At 35.9% G+C, this 24,879-nt stretch overlaps 1 protein-coding gene across 5 annotated transcripts in view; it reads right to left on the reverse strand.

Moving 5' to 3' along the window:
• Positions 1 to 24,879, reverse strand: part of tok (tolkin) — a 233,775-nt gene that overhangs the window by 132,692 nt on the left and 76,204 nt on the right. For all 5 annotated transcript variants that reach the window (XM_067761946.1, XM_067761943.1, XM_067761944.1 and 2 more), the window contains exon 2: positions 8,858 to 10,215. In XM_067761946.1, the coding sequence (XP_067618047.1) occupies positions 8,858 to 9,896 (1,039 nt within the window). In that variant the 5' untranslated portion in view covers positions 9,897 to 10,215. The remainder of the gene's footprint in view (positions 1 to 8,857; positions 10,216 to 24,879) is intronic.

Genomic DNA, 24,879 nt, shown 5'->3' on the forward strand with positions numbered 1-24,879 from the left:
AATCAATAAGACGCTGGTAACAAAATGGTGACCCTTCGATAGCGAATCGATAACTTTTTGATCAAAATCGATAAGCTAGCTTTTCGATAAATAATCGACAACTTTTCAATAACAAACATTTCAACAATCACAACACTTCTCAAAACAACGTAACAAGCAACCTCCCCTCTCTACTCTTAACTGTTTGCGTATGTAAGTATATAGGCAAATGGTTCGGCATACAAATGTATTTGTTTGTATAAGTAACAAAATGTCGCTGTCGAAACTACAAATTTCCAGAGCTGACGATGACGATTCCACTTGTATGCGGCTTGAAACCAATGTCGTGCGCCTTCAAATATGCAATCGTTTCTTCTCAATTCTTTCTTCTCAAAACTTCGTTTCGCTTCCGCTTTAGTTTTGAACGTCGCTTTATTTCGTTTTTTTTTTTGGTTTTGTTTATAACTAATTTGCATGAAAGCCATTGCTCTTTATATGCATATACAAATATTTTTGAAGTATGTTTTTAACTGCTAAATGTTTATGTATTAGTGTACGGCTGAGCGCATAAATGTTTGTTTACCTACAAGATTTGCAATTTGCATTTTGCTTTTATTCAACATAAAAAGGAAATATTGCTTGCTAGCAAACGATGTTGAGTGCGAATTGTGTGCAAGTACTTCAATCACGCTGATTTTTCAAGCAGCACAGTGTATGAATGGAACTTTTCGTGTGTGTATGTTTGTTTGCGTGTATGTATGTGTGCGTGTTAATGGTGTAACTTTCTGCTGATGTTGCTCGCAACTTTAAAGAAAAGCGTGGTCTTATCAGAAAACAAAAATTGGTTTACCTTTTTTTCAACTAAGAAGTTATTTTTATTAATGACAAGTTTAAGACAAACTTCTTCTTTGAATGGTGATATGACACCAGAGCCCACGAATCTCGCCTATATCAACGACATAGGGATGTTTACCGCTAAATATATATTATTATTATTATATATTTAGGCTTATAATAAATTTTCAGACTAAAAAAAAAGCACTAGCTGCTATGGCTATCAGCTCACTAAATATATATTGAAATAACTTCTCCTTAGTATAATTGTTATTGACCTCGTTGTATTGCGACCTTTTTTAAGACCCGTTGTGCTGAACTTTACAACGTATTACCCTCTGTGGTTGTTCCTAATGTTTTAAAGTACCTCTTCAGGTTATTTACTCCAAATCACGAGGGTATTAGGGTCACACCACCTAAATGGGTGAGTCTCTGCTTTGCCAGAATTCTGCACACAATGGACACCTTAAAGTTCCGCCAGATTGTGAGCTTATGGGCCATTGCATAACGTAGTTGCAACATGGGATTATCTATGAATTTGCCTTTAACCTTCATATGTCCTGTCATGTTTGCGATCTTGTGCTTAGAAATATTTTGAAGCCTTAATGCAACAAGTGTTATTTTTGTACCTTTCATGAAAATGAAATGGTATATTAACTTTGGCACGAATCTCAAAATTGTAAGTCCTTAAAGGAAAATAGATAGACCGTTCATTAAGTATATCGAAATAATCAGGATGAAGAGCTGAGTTGCTTTAGCCATGTCCGTCTATCCGTCTGTCTGTTTGTATGCAAACTAAATAAAATAAATGTAAGGCGCGATAACCTCTGAAGAGATCTAAGGCCGAGCTTCTCTTCCACGTCGTGCTCGTTTTGATTTTCCCTACAAATTGGCCGGACGGGACCTACATGTTTTTTGCCGACTCCGAACGGCATCTGCAAGGCAGATGAGTTCTCACTGAGAGCTTTTCATGGCAGAAATACACCCGGAGCGCTTGCCAAACACTGCCGAGGGGCGACCTCGCTTAAACAAACTTTCTTCTAATTGAAAAACCTTATTTCTGGAATTTTGATGTTGCTGGGGCGTGAACCCAGGGCATACGGTGTGGTAGGCGGAGCACGCTACCATCACACCACGGTGGCAGCCGCAAACTAGTCCCTCAATTTTTGAGATATCTTGATAAAATTTGGTGAGCGGGTGTATTTAGGTGTCCGATTATACATTTGTCGAAACCGGCCGGACCGGACCACTATAGCATATATCCTCCATACAACCGATTTTTCAGAAAAAGAGGATTTTTATATTATCTTCCTCAATTTATCAGATTGAAGCTTCAAACTTCACCATATGCTTTCGTATATTGCACATATTGTTGTCTGAAAAAATGGATGAGATCGGTCGTATATATAGTATATATCCCGTACAACCGATCGTTCAGAAAAAAAACTTTTCGTAATTACTGTCCAATTTTAATAGCTAGAGGCTTTAAATTTCAACGAATGCTTACGTATATAGCATATATTGTTGTCTGAAAAAGTCATAGAGATCGGTGGTATATATAGTATATATATGGTGGTATACATATATAGTACATATATATATATATTTTTGCAATTTCAGCCCCATTCTAACAGCTAGAAGCTTCAAATTTCACCAAATGCTTACGTATATAGCATATTGTAACGAATTTAGTTCAATTTCTCTTATTTGCAACCTTCTACTAATGTTCGAATTACTAAACTGTTGAATAAATAACTCCACTATTCAAGAATGCAAAATGGTCTTTATTAAAGTACTTCACAATAAACAATACATCGAACTGATTGTCGCGCCTCTACTGCTGCTGCCATTTTTACTGTGCGGTTTCCTCGTTGGCATATTTCTAGGCGCTTCTATTTCCAGAACTTACTAGTTAGTTATCAGCTATAAAATTACTCAGCTGTAACTACATATGCATTATTTTATAGCTTCTCTCAGCTTCTCAGATATATGCATGTGGTTGTGCGTTGCTTCTCCGCTGCGTCTACGTACATATGTGTAGACATAATGATTGATTTATTGATGTGCATACAAGTCACTGCTTAGCATCGGCTTAGAGATGGTAGTATCCCGTAGTCTTGCTAATATTCGTCACTATATATTGTTGTCAGAAAAAATTATAGAGATCGGTGGTATATATAGTAAATATCTCATACAACCGATTGTTCAGATAAGAAACTTTTCGCAATTTCTGCCCCATTTTAACAGCTAGAAGCTTCAAATTTCACCAATTGCTTACGTATATAGCATATATTGTTGTCTAAAAAATCATAGAGATCGGTGGTATATATATTATATACCCCATACAAACTTTAATTTTTTCCCCTTTTTTACGGCTAGAAGCTTCAAATTTCATCAAATTTCATCAAATCCTTACGTTTACGTCATATATTGTTGAAATACGTGATTCGTAGTCATAGTTTTACATGCAGACCACAAAAAACGCGAAACTTTGCAACCTCACACAAAGTACCTACCTATTTTTTATTTTATATTTATCTTACAAATCGTTTAGGTATGTACATCTTAGCGAAAGTCATTATCAGTGCACGTGACAACTATTTTGAACCAGAAAAACCATATCACATATGTGCCGATCGCATATTTTTGGGGTCATGCAGGGACTTTTTCCAGGACAAATGAGATTTAATTTTGGGAGTTGTTTTAAGTAATGTTGGGATCCATCCGGAACTATTTTGAGATCACTTCAGGATTGGTTTAGGTACTGTTTCGATATTAATTTGCATGATTATTTCGGGACTCTTTAAAAATTGTTATGGAATTATTGCGGAGCCATTTTGAAATAATTATGGGATTATATTTGCGAATATTTCGGGATCGTTTTGGTACTAATTTGGAATTATTTAGCAGCGTTACGAAAAATTTGTTTACCGTTATGAAAATTATCGTACTGTTATCATTATGGGACTCTTATCGGAAAATTATTGGTTGTTTATCGACGAGTTATCGGCTTGTTCACTGCTCTCAAAGAGTTGTCGGTATAAATAAAAATAAAATAAATGTAAGGCGCGATAGCCTCGGTAGAGATTTTAGGCCGAGCCTCTCTTCCAATTTGCGTCGTGCTCCTTTTTAATTTTTCCTACAAATTGGCGGGACAGGACCTACTTGTTTTGTACCGACTCCGAACGGCATCTGCGAGGCAGATGAGTTTTCACTGAGAACTTTTCATGGCAGAACAGTCGGAGTGCATGCCAAACACTGCCGAGGGGCGACCCCGTTTAGACAATTTTGGACCCCGTTTAGACGATTGGTTACCGAAAAAATATCGAGTTCTTGCCACAATATTTTCGATGTATTTTCGAAAAATATCGATATGCTATAGAAAAGTCGTCAACTATTTGTTATAAAATTATTTTATTATATTATTATTTGTTATCAAAAACATATCGATTCGTAATCGCAAATGTCGATTTTTAATCGAAAAGTTATCGACATCAAATCGATATTTTTCAATATTTTCCGAAAACGAAACGATATTTTTTAGGAAATAAACTGATTTCTTTTTTGGTACCAAATCCATTAATTTTTGTTAACATATCCATAAAATTTCGATAACAAATCCCTTTTTTTAAACACACCGAAAAAAGATAATTAACCAATATTTTTCTATAAACTTTTTGATATTTAACCGGTACACATCGGTGTAAAACTAGTATTGATAACCCCCCTTATCGAAAAAATTGTCGTACTGTTATCATTATCGGACTCTTATCGGAAAGTATTTAGTTTGTTATCGGCGATTTATCGGCTTGTTATCATAACCAACTGTTCGCGAAGAGTTGTAAGTATTATAGCGGTAAAGTATTGACGTTTTATCGGTTTATATAGAAAAGTTATCGATTGGATACCGAAAAAAATTTCGAGTTGTTAGCAAAATGTTATCGATGTATTGTGTTGTTGTAAAATTATAATTTTTATTGAGAAAATTTTTAATCGAAAAATGTCGATTTGTTATCGAAAAGTTATGGACAGCAAATCGATATTTTCCAATATCTTTCGATAGCAAGTCGATGTTTTGTTCGGTAAAAAATTGCAATTTTTTAGGTACAAAATCGATATTTTTCAATACAAAATCAATTATTTCAGTAACAAAACGATATTTTTTAAAACACACCGAAAACAGATAATATACCCATATTTTCCGATAAAAAAAATCTATAACTTTTTGATATTTAACCGGTACTCATCGATCTCTGGGGTAAAACTAGTATTTATATTGGGGGTCTCAGTGTTGACACTAGGCTGAAATAGAGGCCTTAGGTCCTGAATGGGCTCATATTAACTCAACACGCTGTCACTTGCTTATCTCATGCCGCGAGCCAAGAAAATAAATAACTACGTGCATTTTCCATCGTTAACTTTTGATTCTTAAGCCGAAAAAGATGTCGCTATTATTCAAAGCATACAGTTGATAGTTTAAAATTTGCGTGCTATTGGTAAATTTACATAAAACCCGTCATAAATAAATATTAAATTAATTTATTCGCCGGATATGTTTAAATTTTTTCGTCAACAATTTTTAATTACCCGCATATGATATGGCGATAACAACGAACAGACAGAGCTCAGCTCTTACGCTCTAATGACCTGGCCTTGTGGCCTTGCCACTCGTACCACATTGAACTTTGCATTCATTAAAAAGATAGCATTAAATAAGAATGAATGGTGTAATAAAAATGAAAGCAAATAAAATATGAATGCACTCGTATGCAAATGAAGTGCGTCGTTGACGCAATAAAATTGTGCGTCTTTCACAAATAAATTCCCACTCAATGACCTGCAAGTGTTTGTATGTATGTATGTATGTGCGCATAGTGTCAAAAAAACAAAAATCAAAATCGTACTGTTGGCGCTTCAACGAGTCGATCTAACAAAATCTTCCGCACCAAAAACTACCACGGGATATCTCCTTATGTCTTCAGAACATCATCTACACAGTGAGGCGAGAATACTCCCCATGAAGGAGAGAAATGATATGATGAACAAAAGCTTAGGTCAATAAAGATCTCACATAGACTGAATAGTGTTACCAGAATTTGTTTTATGACCAAACGGGAGAACCACAATCAGGTAGCAAGACGTATGTTATAGAATAACTCCGTCCTCTTGGCAAATACTAGAAGTTTTCTAGGCTTAGTTGTTGCCTCGATATCTGGCAACTCTGCCGCCCCAATAACTGAAGCCTTGACCTGGCGAGCGCAGAACACGAACACAGAACGTGCTCAACCGGTTCTTCCTGCAGCTCACACTTCCTACACCTGCTGTTACTGACGGCCCTAATTTATAAACATGTGACCCCAGAAGGCAGTGTCCAGTTAGTATGCCCATCGTGAACCTTAAGTCTTCTATCTTCAGAGATATGAGCCACTTTATGAGTCCAATATCGTAGGCTTTGCCCATGATCTTAGAAATGTTGCAGGCCCATACTCATCTTCGCGCCTTTTCTGCTTGATGGATCATATGCAGCTCCAGTCTTCTTTTTATTTCTCCCAAACGGATTGGGATTTATCGTTTCAGCGAGTGCTGCACCCTCATTTGCCAACACTCCGTCCTTTCCGTTACCTTATGTACATTTATGAACGGGAACCCGGTGTATATGTATGGTCCGGCTGAACGAAATTTTGCTTCTTTGCATTATAGAACACTTCTTCATGGAGTATTGTGTGAGGCTATTGCCTTTAGTACTGTTTTCACACAGACGGCTAATTGAATAATAAAGGAAGTTTTCTACATTAAGACGCTTATTGAGCTCAATCTTTCCTACAAAATTCTAATCTATAATTATTTCATTAGTGACTAATCGAATGCTTAATGAAGTCAAAAGCACAATGCAACTCTGTTGGGAGCGTTCAGTTTCTTAGTTTTTGGTGTGTTCAGTGCTTAAAAATGTTATTTGTCAAAGTAAATGTCTGTCTATAGCATTGTCATTTTATTCGCTTGACATTTTATCCTTCATACTGATCGAGCAGCTACTTATGTGTGAAAGCAAAAAATTTACGATTTCATTAGAAGGTGAAATGGGATCATTAAGTTTCTGTGTGAAAACAGTATAACGCCGCCTGTCTATCAATATATATATTGACACGACTGCAGCCTAAGCACGCTTCCTACAGAACTATTGCTGATTTCTTCACGGCTATAATTTCTGCCTGAAAGACGTTGCAGTAGGACCTTTTTATTTCTGGATCGACGCAGTAAACAGAAGACCGACCGCTTCCATAATTTGGAACCATCTGTATACACATATATAGTATTTTCTACCATTTCTACAGCCCGGCACCAACCCTCCGGCTCAATTGTGGCCACAAGATCTCTTTGGAGCCTCAGGCACGGGAACATATATTCCGTTAGCCTGATATTAGATGGCGCTATACTGGCCACATCCCCTGCACTCAAGCTACCCCGAGGCTTCAATCCTTGTTGCAGTTGCTAAGGCGATGTTTTGGCCATTAGACCATAAATGTTCCTGGTGAATACCAACACCTGAACGTCTCTACAGCCATCTTATTGAAAGGTCCCCGTCTTCAATAAACTTAGGAAGTCATCTCCGTAAGCACTATGAAGAAATCCTGCACTTAAGAATTAAACCGCGTGAAGAAAAGGATCATGAAAAGGACGTCAGAGACATCAACAAAAAGGTGTCGGACTACTATGCTAGGAATTGCCCAGTGTATTCTGTAGCTCGCAGTTGAGGAAAGCAGCCTCCCAAGGGAAACGCGCGTCACCGTAGCTCAACTTCGAACTCTATACTGTAATAGGTTAAACTCTTACTTATCCAGAATCAACTCCAACATACCCAAGGCAGTGTAACGAATTTAAGGAAATCCTGCTTATTTGAAACCTTCTACTAACGTTCGAATCGCTGAACTGTCGAAATAATAACTCCAATATTCCGTATTGCAAACTGGGCTTTATTTAGACTAATTTGAGAGTAGTACTTCACAATTATTCTTCACAACTAATAGCATGTTTAAATCAAACTGATTACTGATTACTCAGCTTGCGCTGCTTTTATACTCTCCGTTGCTTCGTTCGCATATTTCTCCTAAAGCGAGGATTTCACCTTCTAGAACTTTTGTATCTCCCTGCTTGCTTACTCATCTATATACATGTATGTTTGTAGTTTATGCGTTTCTGATAGTCATATGCGTGTGTCTGTGTGAGTAACTATTTCGGCTGATGACTACATATTTGTGTGTGTGAAATATGTAACTCTTCGTTGTCTTCTACATAAGAGTGCCTTCTTTATTGTTGTTGTGCATTTATTTAGTAGCAGCTTAGTGATGTTAATATTCGTCACAGTATGTTCCGCTTGTTACGGGTCATCAAATGACACTAACCATCTTTTCAATTGAAATGTGGAAACAACGCCTCTCACACCCTTATCTCTCTGGTTTAACTCAGTTGAAACTTGAAGTTTCCTCGGACTCCCGTTAAAGGATTTTGATGACAATTTGTGAGTGGTCACACCTACTGGATTGGGTGAAGAACTGCTGCAAAAACTACAGCAACGTATTCAAAGTTTCAATTCTCTAGCTTACCTTGAAATTACCTAAAACTCGACTGCAAAATTTTAAATTCGGACGTGTATTTCAAATATCACGACCCGAAACTGTTTTCCTTTCTGTTGCATTGTCAAAGCTTACGGCAAAATTCCCTAACTTTATATTGAACTTTGTACACAAACATGCTTATATAACCGAATACACAATTGGCTTACTAGTTATTTTGGGACTCATATTAGTTGCGAGGTAGCTTAAAACTAGTTGGTTAGACTGCAGGGTAGTTGCTCCTTCCCACACATAGATATTTCATATTTAATAAAAATACTCATCTCTTTGAAAAAATGACACCCGTTGCCGTTGGTTAATAATGAATGGGTGCTAGCAAGCTTTACAATACAATTATGTATGTGTGTTTATATAAATACCGATATATACATATGTTCATATATATTATTGTAATATTAGTTTCACACACTCACCTGCTTTACATGGATCCATGTCGATATCATCACTGAGACGATGGTGTACTTTCATATTCATCAGCTCCTCCATGGTATATTTGCTGTGATAGCGTCGCTTAGCGTTGACTCCATAAGGTGATGAGGTCAACATATTATGGGTATGATTGTGTGTGGTATGTAGTTTCCTTTGCTGCCAGCCACCAGCTTCCGGTTCATGTTGTACCTCCGCGAATGGTTCAAATGGCTTTTGTGGTTGTGGTTGCGATAGTGATTGTTGTATTTGTATTGGTGCTGATGCCTCAAGCAATGCCTGTCGTTGTTGTTCTACGTCATGATGATGATGATGATGCTGATGGTGTTGATGATGTTGATGATGATAAAGATGCTTTTGTTGATGTTGTTGCTGATGGCGTTGCTTTGTATGTATGTGTTGCTGTTGTTGGTGATGGTGCTGGTATTTCAACTGTTGCTCAATACTTGCATCTCCCTCTTGTTGCTGATTTAAATGATGATTGCGTTGCTTATGTTGTTGCTGTCGTTGTTGTTTATGTGCATTGCCGTTGTGCGAATACTCTGGCATAGATTGCTCTTCTTCGTTTCCTGTGTTTACAGGAATTACGACTTCCGCTTTTTGCTGTTGCTTTAACCTTTCCGTTTCCTCCATTTTTTCGGACAAAAGCGTAAATTTTGTGGTGGAGGATTGCGGCATTGTTTGTGTAGCCTCTTGTAATGGCATCTCAGTGGTATCTCTTGGTAATACATTGCTTTGGTTGTTGTTATAAATGCTATTGTTATTGCTTTGGTTGTTGTTGCTATTATTACTGTTCGAACTATTATTATTATTATTACTGTCGTAGAGTAGCGAGCTCTTGGCATGCGCGCTGATTAAAAATAAAAATGCGGTCGCCAGCAACATTGAATAGTGGGTGCAACTCGCCGAGCTCCTCATTCGTCCATATCCGCTTCCTTTGCAACGAAATGTACGCATACGCAATGGCAATCGATATTTAATGGCTATTGTATGCGACGGCGCCGACTTTTGCGTCAGGTTCGGCATCTTGTGCACGTTTTTTAATATTCGCAATTTAATTTCCGCTTTTGTCGCCGTCGTTGCTTTAATACGATTTTACAATTTATTCACTCTTCATTTACTCTATTAACGACTTTGAAAGTTCTAGTGTCTGACGCTACAAGTCGTGGGTTTAAAACCTTTACCATGTTCCACTTTTTCGATTTAACAAATTTTGTTTTATTTCAAAATCTCAGTTAGATTAGTCACGTGCCGAAATGTTAGAATATCTTATTTCAGTATTTACTTAAGCGTCGCGGTTAATTGCCATGATTTGTTGATATTTGAGTCCAATTAGGAAGTACATCTGTAATTAAAAAATAAAAGTAATAAAATTGTTTAATACTGCGCTAAATATACAATTACACCCTTTCAAATAATTTTATTCAATCTCAATTTGAGATACATTTGAGAACTAACTTTATTCTCAATTCGGCATGCTAGCTCTCAAATAACCAATGATAACGTTCTCAAACTAAAAAGCATAGTTTCAATAAAGAATTTTCCCAACTTCACAAATCGAAAATTCTATATGTCATCAAAAATTTATCGATTTGCTATAGAAAAGTTATCAATTTATTACTGATGATTTACCGAAAAGTTGTCGATCGAATTTTTTCGATATGTTATTAAAAAAGATCGATTTTTTGTCAAAAAATTTGCGAATTGTTATCTTAATCTTATTGATATGTTGTCGGAAAGTAATCGATTTGTTATTGTAAAATAATCGACTTGTTATCGAAAAGTTATCGGTAATCTATCGAAAATTTATCGTTTTTTTATCAAACAGATGTCGATTTACTATCGAAGTTTTACCATTTGTTATCGGCATGTTATCGACCTGTTACCGACGACTTTTCGGATTGCTCTGAAACAAACAAACGTTAACAAGCCGATAAGAAAGCAATAGGAAGGAATGACTCGGCGGTAACAAGCTAATAAGAAACCGATAACATGATCATTATTTCGCTATATAATAAGCCAATAATAAAATAATAACTTGTCGGTGTTGATGTGGCCGGTAAAAAGCTGACGCGACGCTTCTCAAAAAGCTCGAACTATCATTCCTTTGGTAAAGTTACCACTGTTATAGTTTGACCTCAACCCCTCTGTGAGTTTTGGATAAAATAAGAACATAAATTCTCTAAACGTACACTTGTAAGTGTACACATCGAACTTCTTGATTACTTGGTACTCACGCCGTTTTATACTCATCTCAGCACTGCTTTTTCTTTTTTTCCGCATAATGGTAGATTTTAACGGCATAAACTAATTAAGATATGTCAAAATTATCAGAGTGAAAAAATAATTTCATTTACACATGTCCGTCCGTCCCGGCGTCTATGAACATAGGTAAAGTTACTTTAAACTGGCCGGTCAATAAAGACCTCACATAGACTGAATATATTCATAGTGCTACCAGAATTTGTTTGACGACCAGAACGCCAATCAGGTGCCAGTACTTATGTTATAGAATAACTCCGTTCTCTTGGCAAGTACTAAAAGTTTTGCAGGACCTAGTTCAATTGCTGCCTCGAGATCTAGTAACTCTGCCACCCCTAATAGCTGGATCCTTGACCTGGCGAGCGCAGGACACGAACACAGAACCTGCGAAACCGTTTCTTCCTGCAGTTCGCACTTCCTACACCTTCTGCTACTGACTAAAACTAACTTATAAGCATGTGACGCCAGAAGGCAACATCCAGTTAGTATGCCCATCGTCTTTGAACATAACAACTTAAGTATATTTCAAGATATTTTATTAAAATTTTTGTATTCGGGTTCTTTGGAACTCATCCCTCACCGCTATTTAAATCGGACAATAACCACGCCCACACTTTACATATATAGAATTTTTGAAAACACCAAAAATGTAATTCTAAAGTAAATAATGCAGCTAATATAAACAAAGTTTCATGTGTGGGTTGCAACCCCTAAACAAAAGCCGTTTAAGTTTTCACCACAAAACTTGTTATACTAACCACGTGGAAAAAAATCTCCGAAATTGGTTAAGGACCACGCCCATTTTTATATAAAAGACTTTAAACATGATCGTGGACGAATGTAATCTTTGCGAAAACACAACTTTATATCAATGCTATTTTACTTCTATAGTGCTTCTATATCAAGAAAACTTATAAACAGGAAAAGATTGTAACATGGGCGGGGCAACACCCCTTTTTTTACCATACATTTTTCAACGTTTCGGAACCCATAACTAGACGCAGAATCGACGTATCACGAATCTATAATAACACACAAATCAATATAGAGACAGAATGTCTCAATTGTGTTGTTATTGTAAAATTGAGATAAACTGATATAAGCAAGACAACAAATACAAACAGGATATCCTAGTGGTTAAGACAACTACAGTTTCACCGTGTGATTCGCGGTTCGAATCTTGGTGAATCCTTTGATAATATTACGAAATTGCTTGATGATGATTACGTGGCGGTTTTCGAAAGGGTACCATCGCAATATGCCAATAAATGTTTCTTGCTTTTCAGTTTCTCTTAAACAAACATAATAATTGAATATTCAAATATTCGATATTCAATTATTATAAGCTGGTGTTAAGCTTATGAATTCTTAAATTCTTAAAATTTACGAAAATTTATTTTCTGTAAAGTATTTTACTGCCGAAATACCAGAAATTGGAATAAATAGAAAAAAAAACTCGGCACATTTATTTCCATCATAAATGGAAACATTTCCCAATTTTCATGACTGTATGTTAGAAGTTCTCAGTTGAGTATATAATCTACGGCTACACCCGAACTTAGATAGCCTTACTTATTTTTACTAACAGTAATAATTGAATGTTAAGTCGCTCAATCCATTTATAAGAAACAGAAATTCTTGAACAGAAAGAAATTACGCAAGTAAAATTAACAAATTCTTTAATTAAACGATATTGTGTAAAAATTGTAGATCCTCAATCAGTCTAACAGATTTTCCTGTTAAAAGATGTGACGTCATTGGTAAATTCACCAGCGAACCACTGTCAATTTTAAGCCAAATACATCAATTAATTTTAAATAGAAACTTGCGCTTACGGCGCTCTTTACTTTGTTCCTATGACCATGATGTAGCTGAAATATCTGTCATATCAACAGCTTTCACTGTTATTCTAATGGTAGCGAAAATTTGTTATTTAAACGTTTTCATTGGGATTCTAAGGTTAAGCTAACAGAGCTATACGTAACAGGCTAACGTATATTTAATTTTTTATTGGACTGTTGAAATGATCAATTCAGAATTTACAATTTGTACGTAGTTGATTCAACAGCTCACACTTTTTATTGTTAAAAAATGCATTTCAAAATTTAAATTTGTTGGGAAAACACAAAGAAAGTTTTATTTTGCATACAACTTTTTTACAAAAATTTAATTCAAAATATACAAAATCGGCACTGTTTCACCCTTGGAGTATTAGTTGTGTTTTAGGGTATCATAAAATATCAAAGAATTAAAATTTTGATTTACATCTGTTTAGAAAAATAGATAGAAAAACAAGCCATTTTAATAATCAGCCAAATCGAATATATACAAGGCAAAGCGAATTCAGTACCAGGTGTTGTTATCTCAACAGCTGATTGCTTCTTCTCGATTATTTTCCATACAACGCCTTGTACTTTAATATGTCAGTTAATCGAAATCAATTAAAATTTTCTTTTGACTTGACATTCTTCTGCACGGCGAATTGGTGAATTCGCTTTGCCACCACCTGGTATGGATTCGCCTTGATATAAGGTGATGGCAAAGCGAATTCCACCCGATTCGCTGTGGAGAAGAATGCGAAGTAAAAAGGAATTTAGCATTCAAAAGAAGGCGAATTCAGTACCAGATGTCAATTCAAAAGAAAAATTTCATTGATTTCGATTAACTGACATATCTTTATACAATGCGTTGTATGGAAAATAATTAAGAAGAAGCAATCGCTGTTGGAATAACAACACTTGATACTGAATTCGCCTTGGATTTCGATTAACTGGCACATTGTTGTACTAGGTGTTGTATGGAAATAAATCAAGAAGAAGCAATCAGCTGTTGGAATAAAAACACCTAGTATTGAATTCGCCTCGACTTGCATCAAATACTCGTATTCGAAGTTTCAAACAATATACAAAAAATATTACTTTAAATTCAACAAAATTTCAAAGTGGTACCAAAGCACCATCGGCTAAAAATTACCAATTTTGGCAGCCGTGGTTGGAGCTACTCTAAGGGAAAATATTATTAAATGGTGAAATTTATTGTACTAAAAACTAAATTTTCTCAGTAGTTTTTCCAAGATCTATACTTAAAATATTACACTAGAGGTAATTGACAAAGTTTAAACAATCCCTAAGTGACATTTTCGTATTTTGTGCATGAAAATTTTGAATTCCTTTCATATATATAACTACTCGTCACATTTTCTTTTTTGTGAAAAAGTAATGAGAAAAAAAATTCCTAGAAACCAATTTTGTCTGTTTGTATGATTTTTAATAATCGGGGATTGCCCATATTGCTTTTTTAAATGTATGAAAACATTTTTTATTTGAAGCAATTTTTTAATTTTATAATTTATTTAATAATTTGGGAAAAATTTAAACAACGTGACATCAGGACGGACAAGGCGACAGCTGTTTCGATTATACCTTGTAAATCTCTTCAAAGCCTTTTCTCCCGGGAGTGGGAGTCGAACTCGCACCCCTACGATAGTTGAAATGGTTGTAAACGCATTCAGCTACGTCATGCCTGTTGTGAAGTCTTTCCCAATTGCCTTCTTTTTGCATATTTTAATCTTTTACACATTGCATACTTCGTATGCAATTATGTGTTAAAGCTATGCTTGGTACGGCGGTTTTCAAAGAAACTTTGGTTTTTGTTGCTGTTTTCGTTCTATTTATAGAACTACAACGATTAACCAATTTTGTCTGTTTGTATGATTTTTAATAATCGGGGATTGCCCATATTGCTTTTTTAAATGTATGAAAACATTTTTTATTTGAAGCAATTTTTTAATTTTATAATTTATTTAATAATTTGGGAAAAATTTAAACAACGTGACATCAGGACGGACAAGGCGACAGCTGTTTCGATTATACCTTGTAAATCTCTTCAAAGCCTTTTCTCCCGGGAGTGGGAGTCGAACTCGCACCCCTACGATAGTTGAAATGGTTGTAAACGCATTCAGCTACGTCATGCCTGTTGTGAAGTCTTTCCCAATTGCCTTCTTTTTGCATATTTTAATCTTTTACACATTGCATACTTCGTATGCAATTATGTGTTAAAGCTATGCTTGGTACGGCGGTTTTCAAAGAAACTTTGGTTTTTGTTGCTGTTTTCGTTCTATTTATAGAACTACAACGATTAACCAATTTTGTCTGTTTGTATGATTTTTAATAATCGGGGATTGCCCATATTGCTTTTTTAAATGTATGAAAACATTTTTTATTTGAAGCAATTTTTTAATTTTATAATTTATTTAATAATTTGGGAAAAATTTAAACAACGTGACATCAGGACGGACAAGGCGACAGCTGTTTCGATTATACCTTGTAAATCTCTTCAAAGCCTTTTCTCCCGGGAGTGGGAGTCGAACTCGCACCCCTACGATAGTTGAAATGGTTGTAAACGCATTCAGCTACGTCATGCCTGTTGTGAAGTCTTTCCCAATTGCCTTCTTTTTGCATATTTTAATCTTTTACACATTGCATACTTCGTATGCAATTATGTGTTAAAGCTATGCTTGGTACGGCGGTTTTCAAAGAAACTTTGGTTTTTGTTGCTGTTTTCGTTCTATTTATAGAACTACAACGATTAAACAATTTTGTCTGTTTGTATGATTTGTTTGTTTGAAAACCGCCGTACCAAGCATAGCTTTAACACATAATTGCATACGAAGTATGCAATGTGTAAAAGATTAAAATATGCAAAAAGAAGGCAATTGGGAAAGACTTCACAACAGGCATGACGTAGCTGAATGCGTTTACAACCATTTCAACTATCGTAGGGGTGCGAGTTCGACTCCCACTCCCGGGAGAAAAGGCTTTGAAGAGATTTACAAGGTATAATCGAAACAGCTGTCGCCTTGTCCGTCCTGATGTCACGTTGTTTAAATTTTTCCCAAATTATTAAATAAATTATAAAATTAAAAAATTGCTTCAAATAAAAAATGTTTTCATACATTTAAAAAAGCAATATGGGCAATCCCCGATTATTAAAAATCATACAAACAGACAAAATTGGTTAATCGTTGTACATAGTTCTATAAATAGAACGAAAACAGCAACAAAAACCAAAGTTTCTTTGAAAACCGCCGTACCAAGCATAGCTTTAACACATAATTGCATACGAAGTATGCAATGTGTAAAAGATTAAAATATGCAAAAAGAAGGCAATTGGGAAAGACTTCACAACAGGCATGACGTAGCTGAATGCGTTTACAACCATTTCAACTATCGTAGGGGTGCGAGTTCGACTCCCACTCCCGGGAGAAAAGGCTTTGAAGAGATTTACAAGGTATAATCGAAACAGCTGTCGCCTTGTCCGTCCTGATGTCACGTTGTTTAAATTTTTCCCAAATTATTAAATAAATTATAAAATTAAAAAATTGCTTCAAATAAAAAATGTTTTCATACATTTAAAAAAGCAATATGGGCAATCCCCGATTATTAAAAATCATACAAACAGACAAAATTGGTTAATCGTTGTAGTTCTATAAATAGAACGAAAACAGCAACAAAAACCAAAGTTTCTTTGAAAACCGCCGTACCAAGCATAGCTTTAACACATAATTGCATACGAAGTATGCAATGTGTAAAAGATTAAAATATGCAAAAAGAAGGCAATTGGGAAAGACTTCACAACAGGCATGACGTAGCTGAATGCGTTTACAACCATTTCAACTATCGTAGGGGTGCGAGTTCGACTCCCACTCCCGGGAGAAAAGGCTTTGAAGAGATTTACAAGGTATAATCGAAACAGCTGTCGCCTTGTCCGTCCTGATGTCACGTTGTTTAAATTTTTCCCAAATTATTAAATAAATTCCTAGAAACCTTGAAAAAATTTTGTTTGATATCTTTCATGAATTGAAATGGTATGTTAACTTTGTTGTGAAATCGAAAATTGTAAGTCCTTAAAGAGAAGAGATAGACCCACCAATAAGCATTCCTGAATAGTTAGGATGACGAGGTGAGTTCATTTAGCCATATCTGTCCGTCTTTCCGTCTGTGTGTTTGGTGAAAATTGGTTAGCTGGTATATTTTGGAGTCGGATTAGCTATGTGTCGTAACCGTCCGAATCGGACCACTATAGCATATATTTTCCATATAACCTATTTTTCAGATAAGAGCGTCTTTGCAAATCTGTGTCATATTGATAGCTAGAACTATGAAATTTCGTTTGAAAATTACCAATGAATTATGTTTTTATTTGAGATTTATTGAATATATCGCTTATATCTGTTTAATTTATCTTATAGAACCTGAAAAAGAGGTTATTTTAAATTTGATAAGATAGCCCCGTCCTTACTTGTTTCTTATTGAATTTTCCGAATATGTAGTATTGTACAATTGAATCAGAAGTACATAACTGAGATAACTTCAATGTGATTTAGTTTGGGATAGCTTAAAGCGGCTGCCGCAGAGGCACACATAGACCATTTCCAATACGCTTGTTGTGATAACACAAAAATAAGCCATCACCCCTCCTCTTCGAACCAATTTGAAGACCTGACAAAGGCTTTCAAGTCCTTGACGTTAAAGCCAGGCAAGGCTTTGTTATATATAGGTGTGTTATGGACGAGTATAGACAAATTACCGATTTGTTATAAAAGGCTCATATAATTTTTATCGATCAGCTATCAATTCTTTATTGAATATACCTGTTATCGATTTGCTATCAAAAAACAATCGACTCTTAATCGAAAAGTTGTCGATATGTCACCAAGAAGCTCTTGAAAGGTTATCGATATGTTATAAAAAGGCTGTACAAAATTTATATTTATAGGAAGGTGACGATATGTAATCAAAATAGTTACCTGTTTACTATTGGAAACTTATCATGTAATTATAAAAAACTATCGATGATATATAAAAAGTTTCTCAATTTGTTATCAATTTGTTATCGAAAATTTATTGAATTTCTATTGAAAAATTATCGAAAATGTATCAATTTGTTATTGAAAACTTATCGATTTGTTATCGGGAACTTATCGATTTGCTATCAAAAAGATACAGACTCATTGTCGACAATCATTGATGCATCAAACTTCTCTCAATTTATTATCGATGATATATCAAACTTTTGTCAATTTATTATCGATTTGTTATCGAAAAGTTATTGAATTCCTATTGAAAAGTTATCGATGTGTTATTGAAAACTTAGCAATTTTTTATCGTAAATCTATCGATTTTCTATCAAAAAGATATACATTCACCATCGCCAAGCTTTCGATTTCTTATGGGATTGTTACCAATTTGTTATCGACATGTTATGAATTTGTTAACGACGACTCGTCGGTTTATTAGGAAACATATACCGATAAAGCTATAATATAGAATCAATGTAACTTCTGCACCGTCGATAACAAGCCGACAAGAAACCAAAGGAAGCCGATAATTCGGCGAAAGCAAGCTGATAACAAACCGATAACCCGATGATAACAGTCGAAAATAAAAATAATAATAGAAAATAATAATAAACCGAAAATAAAAAAATAACTTGTCGATAACGATTGTTACCGACAAGATGCCAACGAAGCTTATCTCAAACAAGTAAGGAAGGCTAAGTTCGGGTGTAACTGAACATTACATACTCAGCTGCCAAATTACAGCTTGCAAAACTTTTAAATTACCTTATTTTAAAAATGAGCGGTGCCACGCCCACTGTCCAAAATTTTACAAATTTTCTATTCTCCGTCATAAGGTCCAACCCATCTACCAAGTTTCATCGCTTTATCCGTTTTTGGCAATGAATTATCACACTTTTTCAGTTTTTCTAAATTTTCGATATCAAAAAAGTGGGCGTGGTTATGGTCCGATTTCGTTCATTTTAAATAGCGATCTGAGATGAGTGCCCATGAACTTGCATACCAAGTTTTGTTAAGATACCTCAAAATGATTAAAGTTATCGTGTTTACGGACAGACGGACTGACGGACATGGCTAAATGAATTTCTTTTTTAGAAACCTATATCTAGCTCGATTAGTTTATGCCGTTACTGGGTACCGTTATGCGAACAAGATTAATATACTCTGTGAGCTCTGCTCAGCTGAGTATAAAAATCGATATGTCTCTATAGACTATTTTACCTATATTTAACTTCAATCCGTGTATGAGCTCTAATGAATTGAAAAACATTAGTTTCCTAGACTTACACCTGTACATTTACACATCGAACTTTATGAGTATCAAGTACTCATGCCTTTTTTCATAAAATCTGGCGAATTAAGACTCAATTTTCTTCTTTCTTTTACAACTTCGTACAATCTTTGGAGCTCCTTCAATTCTCTACGTGCTTTGTTTTCAGTGCCAATTAAAAATAAATAAATGTAAGGCGCGATAACCTCCGAAGAGATCTAAGGCCGAGCTTCTCTTCCAATTTGCGTCGTGCTCCTATTGATTTTCCCTACAAATCGGCCGGACGGGACCTACATGTTTTATGCCGACTCCGAACGGCATCTGCAAGGCAGATGAGTTTTCACTGAGAGCTTTTCATGGCAGAAATACACCCGGAGCGCTTGCCAAACACTGCCGAGGGGTGACCCCGCTTAGAAAAATGTTCTTCTAATTGAAAAACCTTATTTCTAAAATTTTGATGTTGCTTTGCCCGAGGTGTGAACCCAGGGCATACGGTGTGGTAGGCGGAGCACGCTACCATCACACCACGGTGGCCACCACATTCAGTGTCAATTACATTTTGCTTTAACACTGAAATCTATGCAATACATGGAGACCACAGTGCAGATGTTTAGGTAACCGTAGCAATACCCAAATTCATTATCCCAAGTAAGTTCAGGCGTGCAGGCGTATCTACAATGTATACTAAATGTACATACATATATGTATGTGCACTAACGTAATGTGCTTTTTGCTTCTTTCTTTTTTTTTTAATCTAATTTAAACCAAACATTTGCTAGCAAACTCAATTAGGACGAGACAATTAAACCAATGCCATATATATTTCTGCGTTTATATATATGCAAGTAAATAGGACTTGATTACAGGATAAGCTTTCATTTGTGTGCATGGTAGTGTGAGGATAAAATCTCATTACATTGTATTTTATAAGCTGCTGATTTTGGCAACAAGTTTCGCAAGCCACAGCTCGACTCAGTAAAGTAATTTCTGAAAATGACTTTCAAAATTTACACTTCTAAATTGAAATAAAGGACGAGGGAATACGAATGAGCGAAGCATAGTTAAAACAGCAAGGACAATATTAATGTACTACTTTTCACTTAAATACCCTGATAAGGTATCTAGGGCTGTGAGCAAGTATGTAACTCATGCATGTACATGTATGTATTAGAGGTTTACGCCGATCACTTTATCGGAGGCGGCGGCGTAGGTTCTATTATATAACGGTGGCGGCGGCGTAGACTCTATTATATACCGGCGGCGGCGGCGTAGGCGGCGCGCCGGCGTACGCCGGTGTTCTTACTTTAAAAAGCTTAATTTTTTTATTTAAAAAAATAATATTTACGAAAGGTTTTGTTTGTATGTATTTAAGGAAATAAACGTGTTGGCCATTTCGAAAGATCCGTAGTTTTTGCCTCAAGATCACGCAGAACGTTCAAAAATGTTCAGGCGCAGCTCCTTGCGGAGGGATTGTCCCTCGTTCACTTACTCCAGAGAGTCTTCGAACCTAACCCCGGTCTTTGGAATTGGTACTGCTGCGTCTTCAGAAAAGAAATAGATATACATAAAATATGCACACTTTTGTCTGTATATCTTGTGCAAAGCGTAGTTTCACCTAGTGTTAACTCCTAATAATCGTCGCGAACACAATTTCTCTAAATCATTTGTGGCTCCTTGGTGGTCACGCACAAAGGCGACTTACGGTTGCTATTTATGGTCTATTAATACTCATGACTCTCGTGGCACAGGGCGCCTCCAGTTTTTTCGGCTGTTTTTAAGACCCACAATTCCCGATGTGCGAACAGTGGCAATCCCGAACACCAGTCGCTACCACGCCTCCTGACCCTCACACCATATGCCAGCACAGAAGCTATAGGACTGCGACTTCGAACTCATACCTTCGTCGACGTCACTTTCCTAGAAGCTCTAGGTGTAGCTACGAAGACTTTCCAACGGATGCTTTTGTCGCGCTATGCTGCCGAGCTACACCAGAGAAACACCTTGAAATATTAGGTAGTGACTATTCGGCCAAGGATGCAGCCCTCGAAATGATAAGCAGTCTAAGTGGATGTCATTGCGTAATGGGTGAAAATCGTATAACCTTCGGCGCATCTACATAATTAAAATTTTACAAGGACCCTGCATAAATTTTTTAAAATTTAGACCAAAGCTTGCAGACGTTTGTATTCACAACATTGATTTCAATAGTCTTCGTTAAATCAAAACGATATTTTTTTGAAATTCGACCGATTTTAACTTGAAAGATGTTAACTGCCGTTTTTCGGCTGTCCACTACGTTAGGGCAGTAGCACTCACGGTCATTAGTTCGACTGTCTTGGGAAAGCTTTTGCTTCACCACTTTGAGTATTCTTGCGAAGGACAAAGCCTCACCAGGTAAATATATGTGCCTATGTATTCACATTTGCAAAAGGAGTCGTAACGTGTAGTTGATATTTAAACTTGGTTGATAGGCTATAATCAATGTGATTCACTCCAAGGGACTAGTTTTGGATAGGGCCGCCAACTTTAGGAAATGTCAAAGCGGGAGACTTGGGTGTTGAAGGATGAAGTGTGAAAATCAAAATTAACATTTCAGACGCTATTGTATAGTTCCGCAAATGAACAACAGATGTTTGAATGTAAACCCAAGTGATTTTTCAAACCCTTCTCATACGTACATAAATCTTCAACTTAAGTATGAGGTAAGAATCATTGCAAAGGAGTGTTTATGCCCCTAGAACCTAGTAAAGAATTTGGCATCACTGATTTCGCTTATTCTTTCAGCCAATCGCAATGTAAAATTTAAAAAAATCGGCATCTTTTTGTGTAATTTGGTTTTTTTAACAACTTGAGGACAATTTGAAAACATGTTCGCCTTGGGTAATTTTATTTGAATTGATTGTTCATTATTAATTTTTTGAAAAAAATATCTAAATTTATAATATAACTCTTCTTTTAGTGTTTTGTTTAAATAAGTCCGTGTTAAGCTAGCATTGAAAGTGCCTGTGTTTTTAAATAACTTTTGAAAATTTAGAAAGAGTTAAATTTCGCAAATAGTTTCTTATAACTGGCAGCGATGCGCATCCATTGATACACTTTCGACCATATCCGACCAATTTTCGACATGAACAATAAATGGCCTAAACAGTCTTAAATTAGTAGAAAATATAGTACCGCGCCGGACGCCGCCGCCGCCGCGCCGATATTTTTGACATTGAAAAACGACCTAAATCGGCGGCGTATATCTCTAGTATGTATGTATATACATACATATTAGAGCGGGTCAAATTTTTTTCACACCAGGAGTATAGCGAAAACGTAATCTACAGATGATTCTAAGTGAAATTGCTGAAGACACCATAGCTCTAAGTCCGATTTTCAGTCCCCCACTTTTGCAAAATAGATATTTTGCCATATGAATGTAGGGTTTGGCCAAAAAATCTTCATAGCTGCTGATAGAATTATAGGAAAAATATCATATTAGGCTTACTTTAAAGGTATTTTACGTACATTTCAGAATCTGTATTAATATCTATAGTGTTTTTGAATTTAAGTACACATATCAGGCTTAAATTATGAGAAATTAGCCTAAAATGAACTTTTAACTACTATATTATTATTTATAACAAATTTCTTATGGAAACATTATTTTATTTACTTGATTTACTTAATATTTTAGATGGTCTAATCCAATAATAATTGTTTTGTCTTATATTCCGCCAAGTAGTGAAATTGCTGTCTATCGAAAACATTTAGATAATGTAAATAGTGTCATAAGTACTGCTAATCCGTCTGATGAGATTATATATCTAGGTGACTTCAACTTAAGTAATATCTCCTGGTCAAGTGGCTGTAATATTTTACCCACAAATATCAGATCCGATATCGATGTGCTTGTTGTTAGCACTTTGTTCTCGTATGGCTTAAAATAATACAATACGCAACCAAACAGTAATGGTAGGTTCCTTGATCTCGTTTTTGGATCTGATGATTTAAGAATATCTTGCCTGGAGTGTCTATCTCCAATCTTGGAAAACAGTTTACATCACAATGCTTTGGTTGCAAATTTCTAGTTTATAGCATTGATAAAAACCCAGCTGCAAATATTTCAGAATATAATTATTTCAAGGCTGATGCTCCAGCGATAAACGAGTTTCTCCTCGACACTGATTGGTCCTTCTTGGACTCCGCTAATGGGACTGAGGCTTCTTATGAACTCTTTGAAATGCTTTCGAATTTATTTTGCTGCGCGAAAGCGGAAAATTCTCAACAATAGGTCACCCTGGTTCAATACTAAACTTAATAATATTAAAAATAAAAAACATAAGGCCTTTAAGAAATATAAAAGGAGCAGGAGGGAATCCGATCGTCTAACCTTTGTCAGGCTTAAATCGACTTTTAAATGTCTCAATAAGTTCTTGGTTAGGCAATATATAAATAATCTGGAATCAAAACTGAAGACGAATCCATTTAGTTTCTGGTCGGTTAATAATTCCAAGAGGCAGACTAACGGATTTCCGACGTGCATGGAGTATCACGGTGTATCGTCCAGTTATACGGTAGATATTTGTAACTTATTTGCCTAATTATTTCAGAAGGTATACTCAGACCCTACCCTTTCACCTAGTCCGACATTCTACTGTGGTTCTCCGCGTCAAATTTTTTCTTTTGCTATTACAGCCGCAGATGTATTTCTGTCAATTTCAAAATTGAATTATAGTCCGAAATCAGATAGCGAGGGATTTTCTCCGTTATTCTTCAAACTATGTTCAAGTACAATTTCCGAACCCCTGGCAATTCTTTTCCAGGGATGCTTGAACCACGGGATCTTTTTGCTCCATAAATCCGGTATTAAAGTTTGGTGATCGCAATGATAATCGAGTACTCTGGCAAAACTATTCGATAGTATCCTTCAAAGCAAACTGTTTGACTACATAGTCAAGGCAATTGTTGAGTGTCCGCATGGGATTTTTCCTGGCAGGTCTACTTCTACCAATTTGGCTTTAGTCACTAGCCATTGTAGATGCCTTTGAGAACCATGCGCAACTAGACGTCATCTATACTGACTTCTCGAAAGCATTTGACAAGGTCGACCACTCTATACTATTGCACAAACTGGGGATGTACGGAGTGACCGGAAGTTTGCTGAAGTTCTTCTGAAGTTTCTTATCGAATATAAAACGTTTTGTGTCAATCGAAGCCAACCCGTCTACTGCGCTTATTAACGCTTGGTCTAGAATCCCACAGGGAACCCACTGTGGTTCTCTGTTGTTCCTAATTGTTATTAATGATCTGCCTCAAAAATTCAAATTTGCTAAATGTTTAATGTTTGCAGACGACGTCAAACTCTTTCTAACCGTACGAGAAACTTCTGATTGCATTAATTTGTAATATGATCTCGATTCTTTTAATAAATGGTGTACAAGTAATAACCTACTTTTAAATACTAACAAATGCTGCGTGGTTTCCTATTCAAAAAGTGTCCTTTTTCAACTACGAATTAAATGCTGGATCTTTAAACCGTTGTCGAGAGATAAAAGATCTGGGTGTAGTTTTTGACAGCCAACTCTCTTTTTCTGGTCACATTGACTTTATTATTTCCAAATCTTTTGCAATGG

The sequence above is a fragment of the Eurosta solidaginis genome, chromosome 1, assembly GCF_040869045.1.
Source record: "Eurosta solidaginis isolate ZX-2024a chromosome 1, ASM4086904v1, whole genome shotgun sequence".
In the NCBI taxonomy this organism is placed as follows: domain Eukaryota; kingdom Metazoa; phylum Arthropoda; class Insecta; order Diptera; family Tephritidae; genus Eurosta; species Eurosta solidaginis.